Source organism: Aethalodelphis obliquidens, unplaced genomic scaffold (genome assembly GCF_003676395.1).
Source record: "Aethalodelphis obliquidens isolate GAN/ISIS:26980383/991018 unplaced genomic scaffold, ASM367639v1 scaffold9, whole genome shotgun sequence".
Lineage (NCBI taxonomy): Eukaryota > Metazoa > Chordata > Mammalia > Artiodactyla > Delphinidae > Aethalodelphis > Aethalodelphis obliquidens.
Window position 1 is genome coordinate 48,023,811 of NW_020837953.1, and position 24,458 is coordinate 48,048,268.

At 41.8% G+C, this 24,458-nt stretch overlaps 1 protein-coding gene across 7 annotated transcripts in view; it reads right to left on the reverse strand.

Annotated features, from left to right (window-relative positions):
• The window catches only part of CAMTA1 (calmodulin binding transcription activator 1), an 894,875-nt gene that overhangs the window by 858,567 nt on the left and 11,850 nt on the right, over positions 1-24,458 (reverse strand). For 5 of the 7 annotated variants that reach the window (XM_027110323.1, XM_027110322.1, XM_027110320.1 and 2 more), the window contains 2 exons: positions 6,935-7,004; positions 1,845-1,963 (listed from right to left, as the gene is read on the reverse strand). In XM_027110323.1, the coding sequence (XP_026966124.1) occupies positions 1,845-1,963; positions 6,935-7,004 (189 nt within the window). The remainder of the gene's footprint in view (positions 1-1,844; positions 1,964-6,934; positions 7,005-24,458) is intronic. The other 2 variants (XM_027110324.1, XM_027110321.1) reach the window with 1 other exon arrangement.

The following is a 24,458-nucleotide window of genomic DNA, read 5'->3' on the forward strand; positions in this document are numbered from 1 at the left end:
CCGAGGGGCTAGGTGTACTGGGTCCTAGAAGAAAATGCAGAACGACTTCTTATCTGCCTCTTAATTTTGTCCTCTATAAAAATTCCTTATTGGGTGTTTCATAATGTATCTAAAATATTAGTAAGGTGGAACACGTAAATAATTCAGAGGTAAACAAATGTGTGAAAGTTGAAGGGCTGTGCTCAAAAGTTCCAAAACATTTTGAAACCACTCATCTAAATAATCTACCAAATAAATTTCTGACACTGTTACCTACAGCTTTGTAAGACTCTTAAGACCACTAACTTTAATTCACTAAGCAATTGCTGGTTTCAAATATAATTTCAAGTCATAATTAAAATAAATTGCCAATTACATAAAAAGATAATACTGAAAAAATTATGTTTTGTTACATTTATTAAAAAACTGGAACTAATGTATAATAACATAGTATCAAATCCTGTTTCAGGGATTACTAAGAAACTAGTATACTGAGTTCTTTAATATTTCATGACCTAGTTTTGACTTACTGAATGGCTCCCAAATTGTACTATTTTGCTGACAGAGTAATGATCTACGATTAGGACTAATTTTCAGCACCTTTACTTTGTTTTCATGTCTAAAATGTTTGAAACAGTTAATAGATGACTGATTAAAACAACAGGCCTCCAAACTAGCTGTTTGTCAAAACAAAAGTATTCTGTCTGAGGGGGGAAATTTATTCAAATAATCAAAATACGCATACCTTAAAAGAAGTTTAAAATCAGTTGAGACAAGGTAACAAAACTATGAGATTCTAGTGAGTATTTAACTCTGTAAACTAGGATAAGTGAAGAGACTTTCACATAACCTCATAACTCAAAACAAAAGCATTGTAAGTCAAGAATTTGAGAAAACGATTTTTTAAAAATAAGGGTAAATAGGCAGCACTATTTTCTTCTTGTATCTTAATAAAACTGAGTGCCCAATACAGGGCAGGGTGTTATATTTATAATTTAACTTGGAAGTACTGATAAATGTTGAACCAGCAACACGAATTGATTGAGACCAACTTTGCAAAACCAATAACCCCAGCCATTTGAATTAAAGGAATAGAATTCCCAGCATGATGGACACAGACCCAATTCTCATCACCACACTAAATGGGTATTACCCTAAACTGAAATAGTCAGATTTCAAAATAAAAAAGATGACAAAGCAATCCACCCCTAATATTGAGACTTCCAGATTAAGATTTACCAAAAAAGGAAACATCATCCAACAAAATAAACTCTGATTCACTCTACTTCATCAATCTTCCTTCTAACTGAATGTCAGATCAACAACCTACTATACAGCCTTCATTCTTAATACAAATTCCTAGCGTTAAGGTAAACCAGTTAATTCTCCATGCAAACTTTCTTCATCAGAGAGGACAAGAGCTATTTTGCTAATAAGAACCCTGCCCTTCCAAATTCTACAGAAACTTCACATTGTCAAGACACGGCACATTCTGTAGAATACTGGAGCTGTACCCTTATCAATTCATGACAACGTAAGAACTAAGGTTTAACTGAGATGCAAACAGAGTCAACCACCAAATGCAACACACCAAAATGCAAGAAAACACAAAGACAGAAGAAACTCATGCTACCTTAGTAAGTCAGCGTGCACATTTGATAGTTTGCAACACAAGCCAAGCAGATCAGACATAGGTCAAAAAACATGTTGGTTTCTGTCAAATCCAAATTAAGTATTCTTCTCATTTACAATTTCCTAGTTCAATATTTTGAATTTAAAGCTAATATAAAGTAGTACTATGCAAAATGACCTAGCGAGTTTGCCCTTAAAAAAAATTGTACCCCTAAAAATAGAAATTTATCTACCTCATTAGTGTTCCAACGGTGCCTCTCTTTGGGTAAACTTGAACATTTCGGCAGACATTCAAGCAGCTTTTTCGGTAAAAAGATTTTTACATGACTACTATTGCTGTTCCCATGATCATCTATAAAGAAGAAAACAATAAATTCAGAGAAGATCATAGAGAAAATCTCCTGTTAAGTACACTGGCAAGGTCAGAAACAGCAGCTGAGTTTTAGTCACTGGGAGACCAAGAGCATTATTCCTCTTAGTTAACAAAACTCATTTACACACTTATCAGATAGATGGCAGCAGGAATCTGGTCAAGAGGCTCTAAAATAAGATTGAGCTTTTTGCTCCGTGGCGAGCAAATGAACAGGGAATACCCCAGCAGCTGCCCATAAACAGAACATCGCTTTTAAAGGGTCTTTCACCAGGTTTCCATGAAGTACATCAAAACTATAAAATGATTTAAACTCACAACACCTAGAAATCTTCTATTAACAGCTGAAAATGTTTTTAAGGTTTTTAGAAAAGAGGAATTATAATAAAATATGACTGCTTACTTTATTGATAAATTAATACTACTTCATCCCCTAGAATACAAATGAGACTTATCCTTTCCAAAGAAAATTACAAATCTTATACATATAAGGAATTTAAACCTCCAGTTAGCTACCTAGGTAACACAGAGGCTGGCCTTTCTAGCCTAAATCTAAAAACATACACTTTTAATTAATTTGATTTACATATATATCTACACGATTAATGTATTTCATCAAAACGTAACTCTTCTAAATCAGTGAGGGAAAAGCTCCTTACTTTCAGACTAGATGGTATGTCTATCTGATAATCAGTCTCCCTGATACTTTCTAAAACAGATCATTTCCTTCTTTCATTCACTTATTTATTTACATATCATTTCTTGTTTCATTCCTGTAACAAAGTCCCTTTGCCTGGCTCCTAATTTCTTGCCAGGTTTGACACATTTAGGTCAGAGTTTCAAATTACCCACTCCAATTTTTTTTAATGCCAAATGGAAGCCCCAACATCCAAAAGGTACAATGCATAACTGGGTGCCAAGGAGCAATATATTAAAATACTGAAGACTGAATTCGCTCCAGAAAGTCACAGGTGAAATGACTTAACTCTGATATCAGTAAAGTAAGAAAGGACTCGAAGTCAAGAGCCCAGGATTCTGGCCCAGTTCTGCTACTTTCTAATTGTGTGACCTTGGGTAAGTTACTTAATATTTTCAGCTTTCCCAAATCAAGGAGAATGAGATAATCTCTAATTCTCCTCCAGGCATAGATCCCTAGAGAATTTACTGTCACATTCAGTAATTTTAAATGCCTTACAATTAAACAACCATATATGGGCATACAGGTATTAGTTAAGAATGTTGAAAGTGAAATACAGTAGTATATTTTTCCAGTCATTTACTACAATTTTGTTTAGCATAGACTATTTTTTGAACATGCGAAAAACATAAAAGAATAAAAAATACTTCTACAGTCATAATAAAATCTTCTCCAAACACTTTTCATCTGATTAACACATTTCTTCTCAAGGAAAAGATCTTAACAGGGAAATACTGGGTACAGAAATAACATCTAAGAAATTTACTACATCTTCCCATAGGGAAGAACTTGAGAGTTTTAGCATATTAAATCTTTTTTGGTCCATGAACTACACAACCAATTGAATTATAATGCCTATCCTCTATTTCTATAAGCAGTATAAAAACTTGAAAAACTTAAAAATTGACTGCAAAATTTTATAATAGCAAAATAAAATTAAACTTTTAAAAAACCTTGCTACAAAACCAAAAAACAAAAAGGGTTTAAGTAAAAGCAAGTTCATAGAAAGTTCTGTATTAATTACACACTATAAAACCTTTGTAATTTTATGTGCTTATGCATGCTCCCTGCACTTCATCCTCTCAAGGGAGGTACCATGGCCATAAAACTTTAAAGTGCACAATACCAAATCACATGAGCCTTTACCTCCCTTCTCTCTTTCCCTAAAGTGGTTTTACTCTGCTCTTTAAAAATCTCCCCTGATGTGTAGAATCTTCAAAGTAGAGGTGAAAAAATTCTAAAATCTATACTCAATTCCGATATTTACCAATTACAGGGTACCTTCTATGAAAACAGTACTATGCTAGATGCTCAATCAATTGGCTTACTTTGAATAGTATATGACTAGTCACAGCTCTGAAAAAACTATTTACGTATAATTTTGACAATGAATGGAATATGAAACCCCCGCTTCTATTTCTATGTTTGTGGTCACAACCTGATGTTAATCATCTGTCCTTTTAGCCTCCTTGAAGAACCCGGCTGTCCTGCGGCATAGGAAGCATATGAGTGAGTGTGTGGGTGTATGTGTGCGTGTGTGTGGGGTTGGGGAGAGACAGAGAGAGACAGAGACAGAGACAGAGACAGAGACAGAGAGAGAGAGAGAGAGAGAGAGAGAGAGAGAGAGAGAGACGGAGCGAGCGAGAGAGCACTCTTCTCAACAGCACAACTAACTGCTAGAGAAAAGGCTTCTTTCTGTCTTCCACTCTGATACCAAATCAGGCAGCAGTGAATCGGCCCAAAGGCTTTTAAAGAGGAAAAGGAGAATAGCTGTGTGAGCACTGTCTCAATCAAGTTCCTAAATTTAGCACTATATGGGGATGTGCGGCCATGGGTTCAAAAGGAATAGAAGTATGACAGGCCAACGGGTTCCCCTTAATCAGTTTTTAAACTGTGCTATTTCCAGAATTTTAGGTTCATGCTGTATATAAATTGGATGTTTTTAAGAAACATAACAATGGGTAAATTTTCCCACTGTGCATTATGAAGAGGGCAGTTTTCACACTGGGAAAAGAATATCAGGAATTCAAACAGCCAAACTGTTAAAACTCGTCTTTTCAAATTTCAGTTTTTCTAGTTAAAATGGAATAAAGAGTAACTTTGCTTTCACATTAGAAAAGAACTGCTCACATGGCTATACTGTATAAAGTTGTGTTGTTTAATTAAATGTTGCTTTTTAATGTTTTTGGAGTAACTATAATTGATATCATAATTAGATAACACATGTACCAGTTTTTAAATCCTTGTCTCAGTACAAGGATTCCAACAGTATCTTGAGTTAATGTTAAAAGTTATACAGTGGTTTCAACTGCATCTCGGTATTTAAATCCAGAGTTAAACTCTGACACTGCAAAATGGAAGTGTCAACCAAATACAGTAAAACACTTCACTATCATTATCTAGCAAAATATGCGTGTCTGATACATGACTTCACAAAATAATTTTCTAACCTACTTCACAATAAAAAGAACTTGTGAAGCTCTTGAAATTGACAGATGATTTGTTTGGCTGACAGCTATTAATTCCAGAGAATGAACCACCTTTTCCAGTCAACCTTCAAATATTTTCCAAATAATAACTTTAGAGGCATCGTATAACTCAACTAAAACTTTCTAAAATGTACGAGAATGCTCATTTACTTAATTAGGCAAAAAGCAGAATTCTTATTTTCATGTTTTATTTCTAAATCTGAGATTTCACATTACCAAATCCTTCATTTAAATCCAAAGAAATGTATTTGACCTTTTCCTTGGAACACACTGTTGACTTCTACAAGGTAAATCATAACTGTATTAAGTCTAACCTGGAAATGATGTATACATTTTATTTTGATTCATAATTAATAAAAATTCAATAATTTTGGTTTTGTGAATAATTACAAACACTGTTATTCAATCAAGTTGATTATGATTAACCTCTCAACCTCTAGAACAAACTGTTCAAAATAAGCTGGTCTAACAGTGTACCAAATTGCTCAGTCTTACTGGGAATATATCTGATCAACAACTTGGAGTGGTAAAATTAAAAGGAAGCGCTACAATTTTCTGTTTAGCTCTAATTATTATGTGCTTAGATTTAATTAGTAGGATAGGAACTGATTCAGGGAAACATAAGCACATATTGTTAAATTCAAGTCAGCACAGTGCTCACAGCAGCAAATACTGCCATTACTAATCTAAGACCTTCAAATCGCTATCCATCCAAAATAAATATTAATTAAGCACCAACGATGTGCCAAGCCTTGGTATGATTTCCTCTTATTCTTCTCGAAAGAAATTCTCCAAAATTAATTAAACTCAGTTGTAATTATCCAAAAGATTTTTTAAAGGTTAAAAAAAATAATAAGTTTTTTTAATAGAAAAGTATAACTAGTTTTGCTATTTCACAACCCCTTTCCTCTTCTTAGAGTGTGTGTGATCATCAAATCTTACCCTTTCTATTTTTAGGTGGCCAGATACCCTCTCCCTGTCAATCATATTACCAAACCTCTGACCCAGGTCTAGGTCAACTCAAACTCAGGTTTAATAAACTTCTCACTGTTTACCTGAATTTTATATTTTCAATCTAAAAACATGTAGGTGGGGGCAGATAAAGCGGCGAGGCCCAGAAGCCTTGCGATCAATTGCCGTCAATTTGGGTTTGGGGCATCCTCTCCTGCTTCGTCCCATTCAACTTCAATCTGAGCTACATGTGATCAAGTACATTTATTTTCTACTATTTATGAGGGAGCAGACATTTGTGGGACTCTATATCAGGCATCCAGAAAGGATTTTACATTGTCCTCCTTCATTTAATCGTCACAATAACCCGTCTGGGCATAATCACCCCCATTTTACAGATGAAGAACCTGAGGTTCAGATTAATTTGCCCAAGATCTACAGCTAGTAAGTGGCTCAAATGGGATTCAGACATGACCTCTGGCTTTTCCGGCAATACCACAAGGCTCCTACTCTAAGTCACCCAGAATTTGACACTAGAATTACAAAATCGTTGTATTAGTGTATCTAACATTTGCAGAGTGCTCTGAGTTTTCCATGTGATTAAACCCTTTGCCTTTGTAATCCTCACAGAAACTTTACGAGGGGAGTATTATTTTGCTACCCCCAGATGGATTAAGTAACTCATCTAAGATCACACAGCAAGTTAAAGGCAGAACCCAGGCCTCCTCATCACAGGCTTTCCTGCACTACAGTGATGGAATTACTCTCACTGCCAAGCCCACCCCTTCCTGTAAGTCAAAAGCTTTCGAATCCTACCTTCTATAGGTGGCACGGTGTTGAGAACACAGTAGGTGCTAGTTCCGCAGAATACACTTTGGGAAACGCTCTAAGGAAACAGAAAATAAAATGTAAAACTAATCTTTGAAAAAGATAAATACTGGCTCTTCTGTGATATTCCTGCCAAAGATGCAAAACCTGAATCTAATCATGAGGAAACATCAGACAAATCCAAATTGAGGAACATTCCACAAAATGGCCTGTAGTCTTCACAAACGTCAAGGTCATGGAAGTCAGAAAGGACTGAGAACTGTTCTGGATCAAAGGAGGCTGAGGAGACAATCAAGCGCCACCCAGGGTCCCCGCGGGGCCTTTCTCTACAAGGTCAGCACTGGGTCAACTGGCACCACCAGAATAGCTCGGAGGATTCGACGGTAGAGAGGTCTGTGTGTTCATTTCCTGATTTTGATGCCTGCATTGTGGTGATGGAGGAGAATGTTCTTGTTTGTAGGAAACACATAATAAAGTACTGACAGTCAAGGGCGATGAAACATACCAGCAACTCACTCTCTCACATGGGGAAAGAAGTTCTCTGCACTACACCTGCGATGTTTCTGTAGGCTAACAGTGTTTCAAAATGTAAAGTACACGTGTGTGAAAAAAAGATATATGCTGCTGAACCTCCAGTACCTGAGCAGTTTTTTTTAACAGGGAGCATATGTGCTGTACGTACAGTAAATTGTTACTAAGAAGAACCAATGCCATTTCATTCTGCAGCTCAGTCAACATTCAACGACATCATTACCGCTTCCCAACAGCAAGGCCCATACCTGACTGATTCAAACGGACCTGTAAGTGCCAACTAACAGCATGGCGGGCGGAGTGAGTTAGGGAGACGTTGGAAGACCAGGTCTCTTCTCTCAGGCTGCTTCATGTAGATAAAATTAAAGCTTTCATATAAAAACCTACACCATGTTGTACAGCAGAAACTAACACAACATTGTAAAGCAGTTATACTCCAATAAAGATATTAAAAAAAAAAAAAACCTATACCACAGTAACTTTTAAAAAGGAGGGGGGGAGGGCTTCCCTGGTGGCGCGGTGGTTGGGAGTCCGCCTGCCGATGCAGGGGACACGGGTTCGTGCCCCGGTCCGGGAGGATCCCACGTGCCGCGGAGCGGCTGTGCCCGTGAGCCATGGCCGCTGGGCCTGCGCGTCTGGAGCCTGTTGCTCCGCAACGGGAGAGGCCACAACAGTGAGAGGCCAAAAAATAAATAAATAATAAATAAATAAAAAAAAAAAAAAAAAGGAGGGGGGGAATTTCTCTGAGTCTTGCCAGCCAATTAGTCTGGGTCCCTTTTTGTTCAGTTGTAATATTAAATAAATTTTTAGATTATTCCTCCAGCACTATAAACCACAGATTTATATACCTAGAAAACCAAAGACAGTTCAACAATCACCCTCAACATTTCATGTTTAAAATATAAAAAACTCAGTTCTCTTACTTACTAGCTGTCCTTGGGAAAGTAATTTAACCTCTCTGTATTACCTCATCCAAAAAAGTACAGAGAATTGGATGGGATACTGCACAGATAAGGGCTTTAGATTCAAGAGTACCACTCAATATAAAATGCCATTGTTACTACGGTTAATGAGGATCATCTTTTTTTTTTTTTTTTGCAGTACGTGGGCCTCTCACTGTTGTGGCCTCTCCCATTGCAGAGCACAGGCTCCAGACGTGCAGCTTCAGTGGCCATGGCTCACGGGCCCAGCCGCTCCGCGGCATGTGGGATCTTCCCGGACCGGGGCACGAACCCGCGTCCCCTGCATCGGTAGGCAGACTCTCTACCACTGCGCCACCAGGGAAGCCCCAGTGAGGATAATCTTTAACAACGTTAACATTTTCTGACAATACACTGATGGCTGCCTGGATTTTTTGTGCCGCGAAGAGTGCTGAAATCTGACTAAGCTCACTCCCCTGAGGCTCTGATCTTCCTCTCCCTTGGAGCCACGGGAAGTGGGTGCTTCACCACAGAAAAAGTCTTTCTCCACAATGCGACCCCAGCTACCAGGATAACCATCAGCTCCTAATCATTTATTTCTTGTTTCTGGAAAATTCTTGTTCCAGTACTTTTACTGTCCTTCTTCTGCTTGATTTAATCAATAGTGGTAACTACTGGTTAGCAATCCAGGCCTGAGGGTTCTCCCTGTGAACTATGGACTCAGCATTCGTGTTCCTTTGGAAAATTCAACGTTAGTCTCTCCCCCAACCGAGTGTGGGATTCTAGACTTCAGGCAACATCTTTGAGAGTCGCCAGCAACAGCCTTCTCAGCACCGTAATGCAACATCTCATCTTAATGTGGTTTCCAAATTGAAACTTGAAATTTTACGGTGTTAAAAAGAATGTTTTACGTTCAAGACTTAACATTTTCTGGCTTCCTATTACCAAAAAACAAGATAGCTTAGGTTTACCACTGATCAAGACATCTCACAATGGTCTTCTCAAAAGTTTTAAAAACCACTAATGTACAGTGGAACACATTAGTGAATGACTTCATAAAAAGAACTTTTACACCTGACTTCAAAGTTTGATGACAGGTAAATTAGTGGTAAAATGTATCAAATAACAAATCGAAAGAATTAAACGCTAAAAACAACATATGTAACAGAAATATCACGAACAACCAACCATGATTTCTCAATAGCACTAGCGTAATAAATGAAGTCTTAATAGTTCATTTAACCAGGAAAGAAACTCACTCACATAACTTGAGAGTGAAATCAAATGACATCCCACCCTAAAAAACACAACGTGAGTCTCAAAGCAAATAAGGCGAAACAAGCAAACTCACACAAGCAATGGCTACCTTGTATGAAGTACCCCGGGGCCAGCCTCTGAGCTAGGTCCTTTCACCAGGCCGAGACCTGGCTCTGGAAGCCAGACTGGCTCCGGAGTGCAGAGAGGGGCACTCACTGGTCGGAGGATCTGGAGCCACGGGGTCCTGAGCCAGGCCCACCACCGCCTGCTGGCAAGGCCGGGACAGACAGCTGAGCTCTCTGCGCACAGGCAAGGGCCGAGTGGGAAGAGTACAAGCTCTAACGCCAGCTCTGGATTCCAGTCTGCATGCTGCCCTCCCTGGCTGGCTCTCAAGTCTGACTCGGACCTCTCTGCCCTCGGGAGCCTCCCGCTGACTGAGGCGAGCAGCCCAACTGGTGCTGTCTGAATAGCCTGTATTTCCCTCCTGCCGGATGCCTCCATCTTTATCATAACTCCTTCCATGTGTTCTACACACATGAAAGGAGCACCTCACGTGTGCCAGACACACCGTCCTAGGAGCTGGGACCCAGCAGTACACAAGACTAACAAAGGTCCCACACTCATGGGGTACGTGCCAGTGGGGGAGGCAGGTGGTAAGTGGGATAAATGCTGTGAAGGAAATAAAACGGAGTGATGCTCTACAATGAAAAATCAGGTAGGGAGAGCTCTGTTTCTGAAAGTACATCCATGTGTGGAGCAAAGGGACTACTTGATTAGAGCATCAGGAAACCCGGATTCTCTCATTAACTAGGTTGAGCGGCTCTCAGCGTGGCTGCACTTCAGTCATCTAGGGAGATTTTTTAAATTCTGATGCCCAGGCTGCAATCCTGACCACTTCAGCCAGAATGTATGGAGATGGAACCCAGGCATCAGTATTTTTTAAAGGTTCCCAAGTGATCCCAAGGTGTATCCAGGATGGGAGCCACTGAAACAAACAGCTGCATGACGCTGCTAACTCTCTGACTTTGCCAGTTTTCTCGAGAATAAAATCACAGGTTGACCTTGAGCAGCGCATCCCCAACTTTAACGCACATGTGGGTCATCTGAGGCTCTTGCAGGTTCTGACCCACAGGTCTGAGTGGTGCCTGAGTCTGTGCCTCTGAGACACCCCCATGATTCCTAGCCAAATTAAATTTATAAATTTAATGTGCTTTGACACCGGCCACACCTAGACTATCAGAAACTAGATGATCTAAAAGATGAGGAATTAGATCTAATAAAGATCCAGTCCCAACACTCCTGACTGCACAATTCCATGGATTCCTAATAGACTGAGAAAGTACTTTTGCCTGTTAACACAAACTATAATACAAAACTATACCAGAATATCCAAGCAAGAAAAGCAAAAGACACTACAAGGATGGTTACTCAATTAAGTACAGTCCAGTGTCCGCTAGAAGTACCCAAGAGAGGACACAGAAGCTCTTTAAAGTATTCCCTGCCTTCAAAAGGTATATCTAATTGGAGACAATACTAAAAAAAAAAAAAAAAAAAAATGTAATGAAGAAATAATACATGATTTATTAAAGCCTGAAGTGAGGAGATGAGAGCAGTATGGAAACCTAGTAACTATCTGTGTACCAGCACAAACTCCTTGGAGGCATGAAATATGTTTTATCCATTTTTGCCTCCCTTCAGAGAACCTAGGTCAGAGGGTTACACATAGCCACATTCGTTTTATATACTAAAATATATATATATAAATATATATATATAGTTTTGGATGATGGAATAAATGAAACAAAATGCTATATAATGAGAAGTGATTACTGGCTTTTGGACAGAGAAGCTGCATGATGAAAACTGTATTTACAGTTCTTTGAAATAAGGACTGACAATGCTTAAGTCTCCATAGAGTCCCTTTAAAACTAGCTGAGGACCCACATAGCTTATTAAAACAAAGGCAGAGAGATGCCCCATTGAATGCAATAAACCAGCTGTATCAATTAAAAGTGATACATTAAAAAGATTTTGTCACATAGCTTTAAACTGAGCCTTGAAATTCACTGATCATTACACATAACATGACATATAAAAAATCAAAATTAAGGCAGAGTCCGAAATTCTCAGCACCTTTACTAAACTCACCAGTTTTGCCTAGCATTCTAGGCATCGTGCCTAGTTAGGCAGGCTAACTCTTAGAGAACAAACTGTGTCATGGCTCAAATACCATAAATATTTACTTCCTGCTCGTGTAAAGTCCAAAACAGTAGATCAGGAGGCAGCTCTCCTCCAAGCAGCGGCTCAGGCCCCACATCTCCTTCCATCTCATGGCAGGAGCCTTCCTACGTCACTGGGCTCTTCTGCATCAGCCAGCAGAGGTAAAGGACACGGATAACCGAGCCGGACGGTTCTACGGGCCAGGCCTGGAAGTGGCACACTTCTCAGCTCTCACGCCATTGGCTAGGATATGGCCACAAAGCCACACCTAATTGCAAGGGAGATTGGGAAATGCAGTCTGGCTACCTGCCCAGGAAGAGGAGCTAGGTTTCTCAATCAGCTAGCAGTCTCTGCCACAATGTCATCTGTAACTGTTTGTTTTTTTTTTTAATTATAGAAGAGTCATTCCTTTCAGAAATACCTTCTAAACCTACAACCTCCACCTTTAATCCCTAAGGCCATTCAGCATCTAAACCCAATCTAGCAGTTTTTCTACTCCGATAAATAGATAAATATTTTTCTAACATATTCAAGATAAGACTACATCCAGGGCATCCTTGAAGGGATGTCTGGCTTTTTTGGTACTTAATGTCTGGCACATAAAAGAAGCGCAAATATTCGTTGAATTCATGGACGAATGGCATTCCCAGAAGTTCATGGAAAGGAAAAAGAATGGTCCCATCTCTTGCTCTGGTGACGGTAGGATTTACTGAAGACCAGCAGTCTGTTTAAGAACCTCTGTCTCCCTCTCCTGAGGCCACCCTGAGTTGCCACCTGTCTTCTGGAACATGAACAATCAAGCAGTAAGACAAGAGCTACTTTCGACCCAGTAAGAAGAACTAAGGGGGTGAAAATACTCTACCATGTTGACGGACAACAACAGAGCCAACGCTACCATTGAGAGCACAGGGCTGCTCGACAAAGAGGAACACAGGGTCTGTCAGAGACCAGGCTCTGGAAGCCTCGATAAAACCGGGCTAATGACCTCTGAGACTAGAAAGCCAACATGCACCCTAAACACAAACCACAAAAGGTTAGTGGGGGAAAAAATTACATGGTATAGTACAAAAATATTTTGTGCTCATGTATTAGAGACAAAATTAAAGTGTGTACTCAAGTTAAAAGGAAAACTGCGAGTCTGCTAGGTGGCTGACTTCCTACTACTGGGGCCAGCGCAGTAAGAAAGTGAAGCAGTAACCTCTAAGGTAATTGGGGCACAAACCATTTTAGGCTCTCAAATTGAGTTCAACACCTAGAATTGAGTTCAACAGCAAACAAGTTGCTAAAACAAACCACAAAACAGTTGAAGGGCTACGAAGCTAATACAGGAACTAATACTACAATATATCGAGCCTGATTTATGACCTGAGAAATCACATTAATTGATTCACTACTACCAGAGATTCATGTAAAGCGTATTTAAACTGATTTCAGAATGAAAAAAAAAATTCTTTCTAGGTATGAATCGCAATATCATTAGAATTTTTATAAATTTAATTTGGCTAGGAAGCCAGTATACTCAATACTCTGAAAATAATCAAAGAGCACTTATTAAATGTCCTCACTTGTATAAATAGATTCTAGTAGAACATATTCAGAAAAAAAAAACGCTATATGAAATTTAAAATTACACTGTCTCAGTAGCACTTACCATTACTAATACTGATAACTTTTTTAACTACTCAAAGAGAGATATAAAATATCAACTCAACAAGCTAGGCATTCCATTTGATATTATGTACATATAACAAGCATTTTCACATTTAAAATCTTATTCTGGCCCCAGAAGGCAGCAGAGCAGACATGATGTCTGTTCTAGAAAAGGCATCAAGGCACAGGCAGAGACACCTGCCAGGGGGCACAGGCTGGGAGAGGACAGAGCAAGAACCAGGAGCAGGGCTCCCTACACAACTCCTGGGCTGTTCCCACAGAACACAGGCTCTCTCCCAATAATGCAATAATGCTTCTCCACAAAGAACCAATGCAAAAGTTGGGGCAGAAAAAGTTCACAAGTTGCTCTGACAGAAAAGCCAAAACATACGAGGAACATGGAAGAATACCTAGGAATGCAAGCTGGGAGTTCAACATCCTAAAGGAAAGGCCAGCAACACAACAGCTACACACACACAAGTCTGGATGTTGATCTCATAGAAAGATTTTCCGTGCTTCTCAAACATTTTTTAGTCCATGAACCACAGACCACCCATAACCGATCACTATTTGCTACGGCCCCAAAACTAAAACCTCATCAAAACCAAAGGGGAGGGGACTTCCCTGGTGGCGCAGTGGTTAAGAATCCGCCTGCCAATGCAGGGGACACGGGTTTGAGCTCTGGTCCGGGTAGATTCCACATGCCACGGAGCAACTAAGCCTGTGTGCCACAACTACTGAGCCTGCACTCTAGACCCTGTGAGCCACAACTACTGATGCCGGCACGCCTAGAGCCCATGCTCCGCAACAAGAGAAGCCATCGCAATGAGAAGCCCATGCACTGCAACGAAGAGTAGCCCCTGCTTGCCGCAACTAGAGAAAGCCCACGCGCAGCAACGAGGACCCAATGTAGCCATAAATAAATAAATAAATAAATTTTTTTAAAAAAAAACAAAACCAAAGGGGAGGAGAACACTGTTTCTCATAGCAGAGCAATGAGGCGTCCCCTTGAATGGAACCTGGCCACGTGGGGCCTCACCTCATCCAAATGTTGCCAGAACTAGGAAGAATGCCAAGACACTCTCAGTGGCCAAAGACATCTGTCCACGCGCAAAAGCTCACACACTTCACTGTGAGAAGGGCTCTCTGATCCACAGTCCTAGCTTGATTACTATTAAACCATGCATAGTTCTAATAAGCTTAATTATCAGGTTGCCAAGCCCAGAGAAGATCAGAAGCAACAAATCAGAAGGGGAAAGGACAGCTAGAGACTGACAGATAAGTAGAAGCAAAAGTGACAAGGAACAGCAAGGACAGATTTTTAAAAAACAATAAACTAGATACAAGGACTTGAAAGGTGCAGCAGTTTGGGGTCATTTATGATAAAAGCAAACAGTCTACTGGAAAAGTCCTAAAAATATCACAGCATTAAATAAAGCCCAGTTCAGTAACTTAGGTACAACAAAATGAACCCAAGTTAACAAGTAAAATGTACGCTACAGTCCACGTGCTCTACTGAACATGGGGGGAAAGTGGCAACGCCTTTTGTTTGCAAATCTCTTTACATTCCATAAATTACTTCCACATGAATTACCTGATTTTATCCTTAGCAACATCCTAAGGCAAGCAGGACAGATACCCCCATTGGCCAAGAATTTGCTGATAAATAATTCAATTTTCGCAGAGCAGAGGGTTTATCAATGACAATTACAATACAGTCTGTTAATCCATCTAATAGGAGAGAGCACTTCAAGAGGCACCTACGCCTCTCATCGGGGATGAAGAGAGACGGCAGGGAAGGCTTCCTCAGAAGGGTCCCCAACGCGACATACCTGAACCCTCAGCTGGAACTGCACCTCCAAAACTTCCCATCCTGCCCTATAGGGCATCTTTCCGAAGAACTGCCCTATGCCCCCTAGGGCCATCATCCCTCCCTACTGGAACTCCACGGTGGACTGCCCATGACCCCCACCCCCTGAAGTTAGCACACACTCTTGTATAACCTCCTCCCCTTGAGTGTGCACTGGACCTAGTGACTTTCTTCTGACAACAGAATGTGGCACTGGGACATCACTTCCATGAATAGGCAACGTGCATCGTGCCTCCTGTCTTGCTAGCAGACTCTCCTTTGCTGGTTCTGATGAAGCAAGCTACCGTGCTGGCTCTGCCCATGAAGGAACCACGTGAGCTTAGAAGAGTACCCTTCCCCAGTCGGGCCTTCAAATGAGACCTTGACTGCAGGCTTGGGAGGCCATGAAGCAACAGGTCCAGCAAAGCCCTGCCTGAACTCCGGACCCACAGAACCAGATAATAAATGTGTCTTTTTCTAAACCACTAAGTTTATGGTAATTTGTTACAGCAGCAAAGATAACTAATACACTGATCAGGGCCCAGTGATTTCTTTTCTCACCTTGGACTTGATCAATCATTTCACTATCATTTTACCAGCACTCTGCATTTACCACCAAAACCCTTGAAAGAACTGTCTACTCTCTCACTACCTCTTTCTCATCCTCTCAACTCACTATCAAATTGACAAAAATCAGTACCTTTTTCTTAGTCTTCATTCTACTCAACCTCTCGGCATTACAACTGATAACCTCCTTACAACCCTTTGCACCAAGCGTCCCTGACTTTATGTTCTTGTTCTACCACACCTCTCTGACCATTCTTCCTTGGTCTCCTCTGGTCCTCTCCCCTCTGGTGTCACTTAAATGGAAGCATTCACCACATTTCTGCCCACAAGTCCCTTCTCTTTTCCCATGACAATTTCACCCACTGCTGTGAATTCTACTCCTAATTCATCTGAACTGATTCATTCTTTCAACCAACAGGCACTGTTCTGGGCACAGAGCTGTATAACAGCCACAAGCAAGACAATCAAGGTTCTACGTTCATGAAACTTACATACTCTGCCAGAGGCTCTATTTGCCCCTCCAGGTCCACTCACCACCCTTCTCCACCCCGCCCTGTGCCAGGGAGGCTGACCTCTATGGACTCCATCACCAGGGCTCCCTTGCCTTCTGAAAGTTCAATGAAGAGAAAAAACAGGGTGATATGAATGATTCCCTAATCTCTGATCCACACTCCCAATGTCATATTGTACGCATACATGATAACGCTACCCCAATTACACCTAAAACAGAACCGATACGTTTGCATCCAGTCTCCCCCAAAGATATCCCTCCTTATTCCTCCCTCCCTCAGTTAATGGCCTCACTAACACCAGCTGTTGAGGTTCACAAGCTAAAGTCACCTCCAACTCTTCTCATCCCTCAAGGCCCATGGTCAGTCAGGCACAAAACTGTGCCTCTCTCACACATACACATACAGCTCAGTCACACCAGCTCCTTTTTCCAACCCACTGCTACCGACGTTCCTGCCAGGAGCTACTGTCTCCCAACTCCAGTCCTTCCTCTTTGCTCATTCATTCATTCAACCAACAAACATTTACTAAGCCCACCCCAGGTGCCAGGTATTCAAGCCTCTGACCACTAAAGATGTAAATCTAACTGAAGGAGAAAGAGAAGTAAACAAGCAAGTTCAACACAAGTAAAAGATCTAGGACCAGGAAAACCATAAAGTACTGTGGGTGCACCAGGGAAGGGCACACAACCCGATCTAGGTCAAGAAGGCTTACTCCGAAAAGTGTTATTTAAGCAGAAACCCAGAGGACGAGGAGAGGCAGCAAAACAGACCGTATGTGTAAGTATGTGTGTATTTATTTTAGAGGAAAGTGCGCCTCCTGAGCCAAGGCGAGGACAGCGCGCAAGGCCTAAAACCAAGAGAAAGCACGGTGCCCTGAGACGCCCAGAATCTAAAACAACTCCCCACAGTGGGACACTGGCGAGGACACCGGAGCAGTAAGCAGGTCCTTATTAGCACCTTCAAGCAGAACTGACTAAGCAATCAATCCCACTCCTCCGCTAAAAAAACAAACAAAACAACAACAAAAAAGCCTAAAAGCCTCTCCCAAAGCAGAGAGAGTAAACGCCAGGCTCCTCAGTCTGACTTTCCAAGCCCCTACAGCCCAGCCCCTACCTACTTTGCCCGGCTCATCTACCCACATGCACCAGGAACCCCAGCCTCCCCGGTACTCCTGGCTCTGTGCCTTTGCTCCATTTCCTCCGCTTGGAATTTCTCGTCAAACCAGCATGTTTGCCTGTCAATAATGCCAGGTCAAATTCTACCTCCTTCCAGAAGTCTTCCCAGTTCCTTCCAGCGCATGATTACACCATGCATCATGACCTGCCTTGACTCAGTTACATCCATATCTGTTCCCCTGCAGGGTGGAAGCTTCTGGAGTATTATGAACAGAAGTGAATCCTAATTTCCAAGACTAGGAAAAATGTTCAGAAAAATATTCAATTTATCAGCATTGCACCTCTAAGTAAACAACCAAAGAGGGTCATGAAAAAATAATTATTTTTGAATTATATAAATACAATCAATCACAAGCCTAAATTTCTGTATGTTTTCAGTAAGTATCTCTAAGTAAAAATGGCTACACACTGCCTCATAAGATAAAAAAAACAGTAAGTAGATAAGCTCAGAAAGGTTGTTACTTGCTCAAAGTCACAAGGCACTTAAGGGGTAAAGACCAGAGTCAAGGCTTCAGGGACTCCTCAAAAGCTACAAACAGGGCTTCCCTGGTGGCACAGTGGTTGAGAGTCCGCCTGCCGATACAGGGGACACAGGTTCGTGCCCCGGTCCGGGAAGATCCCACATGCCACGGAGCGGCCAGGCCCGTGAGCCATGGCCGCTGAGCCTGCGCGTCCGGAGCCTGTGCTCCGCAACGGGAGAGGCCACACAGTGAGAGGCCCGCGTACCGCAAAAAAAAAAAAAAAAAGCTACAAACAGCCAGATATAACCACAGTATCCCCATGTATCTCCCTAACCAGCCATCCGATTACCTAAAACTTCCTTCCTTCACTCTTCCCTCAATTAATTCCTATTTTCCTTCAGAGTTCAGCTCAAGAAGGCTCCTCCAAGCTTTCAGATGAGCAAATCCCTTTCTGATGCACTACACTCGCCTGCATAGCGTGGACGTGATACAGCACTAAGAAGGCAAGTGCAGTGTATCAGTTGTAATCACACACAGCACCTTGATTAACGCTGGTTTCCCTGTCAGCTGCGTGAGGACAGGGACCATGACTGTCCTTCTCTGGGCCTGGCACTTTATTATTATGTGCTGAGTAAATGAGCTGCCTTAAGAGTATAAGAGTAACTGATAGTCACATGGCCTCCACAGGACTACAAGATCCTAAAATAATTTCTGACATCTCCAATAATAATAATGACAATTACATAAAATTTAATGTCATATTACTGTAATATATTCTAACTCTTTTATAATTAAATATTCATGAGTGGAACCTGTTAATTCTCTATTAATCAGAATGAGTGTTAACCAGAATACCACATTTTTTCTAAACACGCAAGGCATCAGCAAACTTTCACATCAAAAGAACACACACCACAAGAAGCCGACCTATACAGGCCATATGAGTAACTATTTGCTGTCTTGGAACCTGAAAAGTCCAATTCCAGCCTCATAGAGAATTAGGTTTTTCAACAACACAGGCTACTATATTAATAAGTTTAAACAACAATTTTTTTTTAAGGCAAGATGCTTGGGTGCTTGAGTTAGGCAGGACTAGTTCCAGCAGATCCATAAAAAGGATTTAAAGTCCCCAGATTGATCCACCCATTTAATATATAATCCCTATCAATATCAAAACAGCCTTTTTTGTAGAAATTGACAAGCTGATCTGGATATTCATATGGAAAATCAAGGAACCCAGAATATTCAGAACAATCTTGAAAAAGAAGAACGGTTGGGGGACAGACACTTCCCAATTTCAAAACTTAACTACAAAGCTACAGTAATCAAGACAGTGTGGTACTGGCATAAGGAGAGACATACAGATCAATGGATTAGAACTGAGACTCCAAAACCAAGCCCACACACTTATGGCCAACTGATTTTTGGCTAAGGTGCCAAGATACTTCAATGGGAAAAGAATGGTCTTTTCAACAAATGGTACTGGGACAACTGATATCCACATGCAAAAAAGGATGAAGCTGGAAGCCTACCTACCTCACAACATACAAAAACCCAAAATGAATCAGAGGCCTAAATGTAAAAGCTAAAACTATTAAACTCTGACAAGAAAACAGACCTTGGATTAGGCAATGGTTTCTTAATTATGACAGCAAAAGCATAAGCAACAGAAGAAAAAACGGATAGACTGAACTCAATCAAAATTTAAAACTTTTGTGCTTCAAAGGAAACCAGCAAGAAAGTGAAAAGACAATCCACAGAATGGGAGAAAATATGTGCAAATCATACATCTGATAAGGGATTGATATTCAGAATATATCAAAAATGCCTACAACTCAAAAGCAAAAAACCAAACAACTCGATTCAAAAATGGGCCAAGGCCTTGAATACACATTCCTTCAAAGGAGACACACAAATGGCCAATAAGCACAAGAAGTGATGCTCAACATCATTAGCCTTTAGAAAATGCAAATCAAAACCACAATAAGATACCACTTCACATCCACTAGAATGGCTGTAATCAAAAAGACAGATAACAGGGCTTCCCTGGTGGCGCAGTGGTTGAGAGTCCGCCTGCCGAAGAGGGGGACACGGGTTCGTGCCCCAGTCCGGGAAGATCCCACATGCCACGGAGCGCCTGGGCCCGTGAGCCATGGCCGCTGAGCCTGCCTGTCCGGAGCCTGTGCTCCGCAGTGGGAGAGGCCACAACAGTGAGAGGCCCGCGTACCGCAAAAAAAAAAAAAAAGACAGATAACAACAAGTGCCAGCAAGGCTGTGGAGAAATTGGAACCTTCAAACATCACTGGCGGGAATGTAATATGATGCAGCCACTTTAGAAAGCAGTCAGGCAGTTCCTCAAAAGTTAATCACAGAGTTACCATATGACCTAGCAATTCCACTCCTGGGTGTACACTGGAGAGAAGTGAAAACACATGTCCATGCAAAAACATGTACACAAATGTTCATAGCAGCATTATTCATAGTAGCCAAAAAGTGGAAATAACTCAAATGTCCATCAACTGGTGGACAGATAAATAAAATGTGGTATATCTATATAATAGAGTATTATTCCACCATAAAGAAATGAAGTTCTGATATATAGTATAACGTGGATGAAAACATTATGCTAAGGGAAAGAAGCCAGTCACAAAAGGCCACATATTGTAGGATTCCATCTATATGAAATGTCCAGAATTGGCAAATCCATAAAGACAGAGAGTGGATTTCTAATTGCCTAGAGCAGAGGAGAGGGAGGAAAGGAGAGTGCCTACTCACGGGTAGAGGTTTCTTTTTGGAGTGATGAAGATGTTCTAGAATTAGATAGTGGTGATAGTTACACAACTGTGTAAATATACTAAAAACCACTTAACTGTATATTTTAAAAGGGTGAATTTTATGTTATATGAATTATACCTCAATAAAGCTGTTACTAAAAAGGAATCAAATCCCTTTATGTATCTTTAAAACATTATATACTTTCCTCTTTTGTTAAGCAGAGCATACTTAGTATTGCTTCTGTGAATACACTCAAGGTCATCACTATGAAACATCAATTACTAAGCAGCTGTATTTTCAGACTTCATTGGTGTGCTGGCTACTAGCCCTTTTACATAGACCTCCAAACCACTGCTTTCAGCCTTCTACTGTTTACTATAATTTTACTTCCTCCTTCTACCATGAGAAATCAAGAAAAACCTGAGATTAGACGCAGGAAGGATACGAAGAAAAAGCCAAACAAGTATGCATACAGGTAGCCGCATGTGCTTAAGACAGAGGCTGTTCCGTTTCCTCCCTCCAGACTCCCTCTTCAGAGGCAATGTCTCCAACCGTCCAGGTTTAGTGGTCCACAAGAAGGGGAAAGGCAAGGGAGCCCACCCAAGCATCTCAACCGTGGGACACCTCAGAAGACACTGGCATCCCTCACACTGCCTGGTTCTCCCTGAGAACCACCAGGGCAATGGCTGCCAGGCCACCAGGTTCCCACGGGTCCCGGCTGCTTCACCACCACTCCAAGCACGAGCCCTGGGACAGCTGCTACACCCACTGCTGACTTGCTCCACACACAAGTGGGCTGGCTGGCTGAGGATGCTCCGCCTCATAGCTGTAGCCACAGGGAACATTTTCTCTGCAAAAAGTTTACTCGCTATAGCGAGTGGACATGAGAAATCCATTTTGGAGTCAATATTCTTTCTTTTACACTGTCTGACGGAGACAGAGGTCAAGGCATCAGGACCCCCTGCTACAGTCCCCTTCTCCCACAATCCTTCACCTTAAGCCCCTCTAAGTGATCAGCAGGCCAGCAACCCTAACCAGCCCTCTCTCAGCGTGCACCGGACCGGGGTGAACACCCAGCCATGGAACAAAGCAAGTGGCTGAGAGGAGTCAGTCCAAACCTCAGTCTAGAGTATTTTAAACATACGCCATAGAGACTGGAGTCAGATGACAGTGAGCCCTGGAACCAGAGTCAGGATGCACAGAAGCCATGACCGGGACCCCTGCCCACTGCGTGCCAACTACAGTGAGGCAAGAAGCCTGCGTGCGAGTGAGAAGCCCTGTGTGCAAGGAGAAACGGGGAGCAGCAGAGAGGGGGGCCAGCAGAGCCATGACCCCCGCTCAGCCCCAGGGGCTCCAGAGGAAAAGGCCACTCCAGGCTCTCCGGGTGCAGTTCCCAGACTGTCCAGTTGGCCTCTGCTCTCCTTATACAAAAACCACCTTCACTTAACCTAAGTGGCTTGTGTTCCCTGCAAGAAAAACAGCTCCAACTAAAGGAGGGCCAGCTTCCCCTCCCTGACATCAAGTGTCCTAGTGTCCACTTTCTATATAAATGAACCTCAGAGCCATCTGATGTTCGTTTAGTGTGTGTGTGTGTGTGTGTGTGTGTGCGTGCGCGCGCGCACGCATGCAGGGGTCGGCAGGGTGGGGGGGGGCAAGGGATTTTGATGCTTTATTTAAGGCACAACCTGCCAACTTAGTGTAATGAAAACATTGCCATACATTTACTTTTAGCTCCTTATAGCTACTTTTCTCATTGGGTTTTAAATCCATTTGGGGTTATTTTTTAATTGTGGAAAAATACACATAACCTAAAATGTACCACTTTAACCCTTTCTGAGTGTACAATTCAGTGGCATTAAGTACATTCACGCCGTTGTGCACCATCACCGCTCACCACTGTTTATCTTTAAAAGCGCTCTGAAAACCACGACTTTTTCATTCTTTTGTATTAAACAGGGATTTCCGTCTATGCTCTGTCATCAAGCGACAAGGTGGTGCTAAAGGCGCTGGCGGGGAGACGGCAGAGAACACCCGCAACCACCTGGAGCAGCCCCAGGGCGGCTAAGTCCATCCTCGGCTCCTCCAGCCCCGGCCACAGAAGCTGGAGCCTAAAAATACCGGCAGAGGACACACACCGGCTGTCAAGGAGATCCAGCCCAGTTAGAAAGGCTGCCACTATCACCTGATTTGCATCAGAAGACACCCATACGGGCAGCAATGGGTCATCTGTAGAATAATCAGATTCAGCGGAAAAAGACTGATGGTCCTTGCCTCCCAGAGTGCCTGGAATAAACCTTTGGGCCTTGAACTTGGTCAAGTAATCCATGATCAATTTCTAGAGGACCCCTAGGAAGAAAAACAAGTACTTCAAAAATGTTGAGTACCCACTCGTCACCTTCCGCTTGTTATAGCTCTCTTTGTAAGCACAGCAGCCTGTTACTGATAAAATTAAATGAGGAAGAGACCTCCATCAGAAGCTTTGTCAAAGCAAATGATTCAGCCAGCACATTTCATAATGGCAGAGACAGAAAGGATAAGGCAGAGAATGTTGCCAAGAACACCGGGAACTTTAACTTGACCCTCAGTATCTTTACATATGAAAGAAACTTTCAAAAACTAAATTATATTCAAGGTATCTCCAAAGGCCAGGCCTGGAGCAGCCCGGGGAGTATGCACAAGTGAAGATGCTATATGATCAATTACAGTGGACTCACCGAAACTCCCCAATCCACAAGAGTTTCTTAGTAGGAAGAGTCTAGCAATAGATACATCCTAATAACAGTTGTACTAATCAACTCCAGGAAATAAAGCTAAATGAATATAAATAATACTACCTTAAACATAAATGTCTGAGGTTAGCAGACACTTTTGCATCTGTAATCGTGTATTATCTAAGTCTGTTTTTCCAACACTATAAACTCTCATCCATATTAGAATAAAGACCTGAAATGTGTCACAGGGAATAACTAAGCAGAATGAACATTTTTGTGCTGTGCATCTTTAACAACTTTAACAATTTCTTCTGCAATTTTTAACTCGCAACGTGTTAGACCTAAAAAATTAAGCCCTCTCCGTATACCAGAAAGGAGGCACCTCGGTGACTACAGTTCAAATTCCTCGTACACAGACGGCCTGACCTGGAGCAAGTACCTCAAAAGGAAAAGAGAGCCACACAGAATAAGACAGCTGCACACCAGCACAGCAAGCCATGAAGCGAAATCCCACACATGCAACTTCGTTTTCTTAGCATCATAAGTCAGATTGGGAAGGAACTTTAGAGGCTGTCACCAGGACTACCCTCTACCCAACACGTGAATCCCCTTAAAATTATGACCGACTAACTCATTACACGAGAGCAGAAGCCTAGGAAAAGCAAGATGAGATGCTGAGCCAGAATCAAGAGTGACGAAGTAGGATCTGGTAAGGAAGAGAAGGCTGCAGAGGCCAGGGAGAGAGGCTTCTAGCACCCAGCCTACAGAAGTGGCAGCAAGCACAGCAAATACACCTCTAGCTGGGGTCCTTGCTCCTGTTCGCCAGTGTTCCTGGCTACTGAAAGAGAAGAGTACGCGCTGGGAACCACAGTGGACTTGTTCTC